The sequence below is a fragment of the Tachysurus fulvidraco genome, chromosome 9 (genome assembly GCF_022655615.1).
Source record: "Tachysurus fulvidraco isolate hzauxx_2018 chromosome 9, HZAU_PFXX_2.0, whole genome shotgun sequence".
Taxonomy (NCBI): Eukaryota; Metazoa; Chordata; class Actinopteri; order Siluriformes; family Bagridae; genus Tachysurus; species Tachysurus fulvidraco.
In genome coordinates, this window is record NC_062526.1 from 26,726,705 (window position 1) to 26,731,704 (window position 5,000).

The following is a 5,000-nucleotide window of genomic DNA, read 5'->3' on the forward strand; positions in this document are numbered from 1 at the left end:
TTTTTATAATGTATTTATTCGTAACTCGCTGCTTTAGAGCTCAATTCCAGCTGAATTCCAGCTGATCTATGTAATGAAAAGCTCAAAGATTGTTACTGAGTATTTCTTACTGAAATAAATCATATGCACAGTATATAAGAGGTACACTGGCACTTTAAACAGCTATAAAAAGAAACACACACACACACACACACACACACAGCACGTGTCTCAGTGAGCTGCTGTAGAGATGATTATAATAGGGCCTATTTTATTTCTCTATTCTCACGTCTCACTGATGACGTCCTGAAGATGTCTTCGCCTTCAGTAAGACACCGGACCTCTGGACATTCTGAGGGTCTAATCAGAGGTGGGAATACACTCTGGATGTCCACACACACATTCACACTCCCTTTCACATCCAGAATAGAACTTAAACAATCCACCCGCTGGCGTGTTATTTGGAGGTGAGGAGAAACCGGAGAACCCTGAAGAAGAGAAGAGAGTAACCCGAGCTCAGGGTGGAACTCTGGGACCGTCTGGAATAAAGCTGTTACATAACAAACCATTCTGATTAATATATCATGATAAAAAAAAATAAAAATAAAATCTGGCGTCTGTGCACGTGACACGTCCTCTCACACCCAGGTGCTCGTAGTGGAGCTCTGTGAAGCATCACCATCTTATAAAGATACGAGGTTTACTTTCCTTTTATTCTTTACTTTTATTCACAATCAAGCTTTTAAATCAGACTTTATCTTGTTGTATGACGTCTGTTACGGTTATTCTTTCTGTGAAAGATCAGCACATTTCACACTGGATCGTCGTCTTCTCGGGTCCAGCTGCTGGTTTTATCAGTTTTACTGCTTCTGACTTTCTTTCTACTCAGTAAAATAAACAGATTTGAAGCTGAATGAGTTCTGAGTCATGAGTCAGATGCGTGTGCTCAGATTGGACTCTGCCTCAGGTGAAAGGTGCTGTGGACGACAGGCGAGAGATAAACGCTGAGAAAAGACTCGCACTTTAATATTCGTCACATTACAGAGGTTTCATAATAATAATAAAATAGTGCTATATTTATTACAATAATAAGTGAGGATTTTATCCTCATGTAAGAGGATTTTTGTCCTGATTTTGATGGTACAGTAGGATTATCAAAAATAATTTTAAATAAAACGTTAAAAGGTTTGCTATCTACTTTGGTATCTAAGGTTTTTGTGTGAAAATGCAAAATAAAATCGAATAAAAGATTACCTAGAAATAAGAAAGTGGGATTTTTGTGTGCGTAAATAATAAAGTTTGTGAAAGTAGGCCAGTTCGAGTCCAGAAATATCGGAGTCGACTCAGATTCCAATTCCAGGCATTGGTGAATCGTACGAGTCGATTCTTTATTGAAGGAGTTGATTCTTGTTTTCTTTTGTTACTTTACCCCTTTATAAATAAAGTACACAATGTGTGAGTGTGTGTGTGTGTGTGTGTGTGTGTGTGTGTGTGTGTGTGTGTGAATCGACTCACTATCGTTGCTCCAATCATCTTTCATCTGAGAACTTCTGAAAGCTGCATCAGTTGCACAAGGTGTCAAAGAGTCGATTCCTCTAAACCGGGCTATTCGATTCTTAAGTCTTTAAATGCTCTGCCTGGATTCAGAGAACCGACTCTTTTTAAGAATCGAATCCTAGGCACAATGCTGCTCCCGGTGCAACAAGTCGCGCGAGAGCTTTGAGGAGGAGTTTACAAAACCGGTGCCGGTGATTGGGGGCTCGCGCACGAACCGTGTCGTTGTCCTACTGGAAAAGCGTGCACCTGTTGTGGATCTGCAGCCATGGACCGTCTACTGGTAGGGAGTGTGTGTGTGTGTGTGTGTGTGTGTGTGTGTGTGTGTGTGTGTGTGTGTGTGTGTGTGCGCTGGATATAAAAGCAACACTTGTTTTGTAACTCTAATCTCATTATAAGTCTCTCTGTAAAACACAACAAACGAAATACTAGAGCAGCAAAATATTGTGATAAACAAAAAGGTCGCATTTCTTTAAAACTGCATTTGTTTTTTTGTTTGGAAAAAAAACATTTCCAAAACATTCCCGAAAATTCCCAAGATGGAGACTTGGAGTGATAAAAGATCCAATGAACCGTTAGTTGGTGAAAATTTTACTCCACTTGATTTTTGTTTATCTGTTTTATTCAGTTAAGGAAAGTAAACACACGAAGGTGAATCAGCTAACAACCCGAACACAGAACAAAGAAGGGTTTAGTTCATGTCTATGAAAGGAACACAAAAAAAAGGAAATAAACAAATAAACAAAATAACATTGAAACCAGAAAACTGATACAAACGATTACAATATCCATATTACATTGTCGTATCACCAAGTTCACGTGTAGTGTAAACACTCTTCAAATAAAAGCTGCCTGGAAGACCTGTGTGTGTGTGTGTGTGTGTGTGTGTGTGTGTGTGTGTGTGTGTGTGTGTGTGTGTGTGTTCCACAGTGATGCTCTAGAAGAACTGTTTTTGGTTCCCCGGAGAACCTTTCAGTAAATAGTAAGAACCTTCTGTGCAGTTCCATGGAAGTTAAAGGTTCTTCACAGAACCATACACTCTGACCAGGAACCGGTTTGAGAGTGAAGCTGTACACGTTTCTTACCTTCTGCATAGGAACAGTTTTGAGATGAGACTCATCTGATGTCCTGTCTTTTTCAATCAGACGTACTGAGCTTCTGCTCTGATGTATTTGCAGTAAGATTCAGGTGTTAAAGGTCTCCGTAAAATCGTGCCTATTTACATAAATGTTACTTACGTAAACACGTCTTTGTTAATTCGCTGAGTCACCTGGACCTCCCGTCCTGATCCGTTATGTCCGCCGTACGTTCCAGAGAGCAAGAAACTCAAAACCGGAGCCTGAAAACATCCGCGATGTTCTGGAGGAGAGAAGGCGGGGTAGTGACATAGGCCACGCCCTCAGGACTTTTAGCCCTCAGCCGTATCATGGGACCACGCCTCTGTCTGTGAGCGACCTCAACAGGATGGTGCAAGACTCACAGTATCTACGCTACGTCATCTCCGAGGTGAGATTCTCCCTGCTGTCAGATACTCTGTTTACTGCTGTATGTAACGATAATTAATGCCTAGAGATGAATTGTGTGTAAAATTATAACTAGAGATTGAACCTGAAGTTTGCCGCACGCAGATATCCATGGAGTCGGGAGAGCCGCTCGAGGGCGTGAAGGAGGAAGCTGTCAGCATCTTAGAGGAGATGAGTCAGAACCTGCAGCTGAGCTTCATCCGCCTCATGGGTTTCGCTCTCACCAAAGTCTTCAAGAGGCTCTTCAGCTCCATCCGGGTGAACGAGGACGGACTCTCGCGGGTTAGACACGCTCGCATCGTGGGCGTCGCCCATCTGTATTAACTTCAGTAGCTTTGTCTGTGTCTGTTGTCCATTTTTTGGGTTTTTACCTGCACACCCTAGCAGCACTGACCACGTTGTAAAACCACAGTTTTAGCTCATTACCAGTTATAACAATTGTTTAACAGCTATAAGTCTCCATCGTGTAATTGTTCGCTGGCTCCGCCCCCTCAGCTCCACCAGGCCATTCAGGAGCATCCGGTCATTCTGATGCCCAACCACAGGAGCTACATCGACTTCCTGGTCCTTTCCTACATCATGTTTACCTACGATCTGTCCGTCCCCGTCATCGCTGCTGGAATTCGCAAGTATCTATTAGAGACGAGAGAAAGCTGATGTCTTGTTTTGACGATACACCTGCAATAACGGTCGTGTTTCATGTTTCCCTTTTCATCTTCCAGCGCTGATGGGAATGTCTCTGATTGGTGAGATCCTGCGCCGCTCCGGAGCGTTCTTTATTCGCCGGGCCATCGGCTCGGATAAGCTCTACTGGGCCGTGCTCTCGGAGTACGTCAGGACCATAGTGCGGGTAAACAAGTGACACTAAACTCAAATATAATCATTTCTCCCTTTGATAATTTTGACAGGTGTCTCAGGTGTGTCAGTGGGCGGAGTTTAAGTTTATTATAAGTGCATTATCGCGGTCTTTTAACTAACATTTGTTAACGTGTAAGCAATCTGGGCTCCTGATTTAAAGGTGCGGTGCACGATGTTTGAAAGCCAATGTTGACATTTGAAACCACCAAAACAAACATGCCCCTAACCCAAATGGGTGTCACCCTTGTTTTGATAGCTCCGCCCCACACATACATACGTAACCCAGACTATTATAGCGGAACCTGTTTGCTACCTGCCCTGACCCACGCCTGGGTTATTGACTACTGTTTTTGGATTTCCTTCGATGTTGTTGTTTGCCCACTCTTCTGAACCATCTGAACCAATTGGGTCACCGGAGTCATTCGAGTCATCTGAATCAAAGGAAGTCCAAAAACGGTAGTCAATAATCCAGGTGTGGGTCAGGGCAGGTAGCAAACATTCATAAACGAAGCAAGGTCCAAACAAGGCAATAGACGGAACCGATAATGCGCCCAGAATGCAGACAAGCCATCTGAGAGTTCTGAGGGTTACGGGCCTTACTCAAGGGCCCAGCAGTGGCAGCTTGGTGGACGTAGGAATCGAACTCACAACCTTCCGACTAGGCTTCCGACTAGGCTACTACATCCCTTATCCCATCGTGGTTAAAGTCCCATCCATCCGACATCTTCTCACGTTTGAAACATTAATCGAAGCTCTTGGTTTGTTTCTGTCTGATTAGCTGATTGGACGTAAAGGTGTTCCTATTAAAGTGGACAGCCGGAGGAAGTTGTACAATTTGTAACTTTGTGAAAAAATTTGTGAGCTTAAATAGACCCGATGATTACAAACAGGAAGCAGGTGTGCTGAGTTGGTGGTGCAATGAATTGTGGGAAATAGAGTCCTGATGATAAAGTGCAGCAAATCCTCTGCAGGCCAGCAGAGGGAGCCCTCATGGCTCTCATACCAGTTGGAGCGAGGACTTTTGTTTTGTTTTTCATTTTTATTTCTGTAACAGTTTCTATATCGTGTAAAATATCAATAAAAATC

The 5,000-nt window shown here is 43.1% G+C and overlaps 2 protein-coding genes and 1 pseudogene across 7 annotated transcripts in view; 2 read left to right on the top strand and 1 right to left on the bottom strand.

Moving 5' to 3' along the window:
• Window positions 1-893, top strand: part of LOC113658632 (phosphatidate phosphatase LPIN1-like) — a 24,415-nt gene extending 23,522 nt beyond the window's left edge. For all 3 annotated transcript variants that reach the window (XM_047818371.1, XM_047818369.1, XM_047818370.1), the window contains one exon: window positions 1-893. This exon is cut by the window's left edge and continues 793 nt beyond it. The gene's annotated coding sequence lies outside the window, so the exon portion shown is untranslated.
• Window positions 1-5,000, bottom strand: part of LOC113658642 — a 297,616-nt pseudogene that overhangs the window by 109,949 nt on the left and 182,667 nt on the right.
• Window positions 1,667-5,000, top strand: part of gnpat2 (glyceronephosphate O-acyltransferase 2) — a 9,823-nt gene continuing 6,489 nt past the window's right edge. The window contains exons 1-6 of one of the 4 annotated variants that reach the window (XM_047818380.1): window positions 1,708-1,816; window positions 2,464-2,730; window positions 2,848-3,039; window positions 3,162-3,338; window positions 3,552-3,681; window positions 3,779-3,906. In XM_047818380.1, the coding sequence (XP_047674336.1) occupies window positions 2,998-3,039; window positions 3,162-3,338; window positions 3,552-3,681; window positions 3,779-3,906 (477 nt within the window). In that variant the 5' untranslated portion in view covers window positions 1,708-1,816; window positions 2,464-2,730; window positions 2,848-2,997. Of the gene's footprint in view, window positions 1,817-2,463; window positions 2,731-2,847; window positions 3,040-3,161; window positions 3,339-3,551; window positions 3,682-3,778; window positions 3,907-5,000 lie in introns of all 4 variants that reach the window. The other 3 variants (XM_047818381.1, XM_047818382.1, XM_047818379.1) reach the window with 3 other exon arrangements.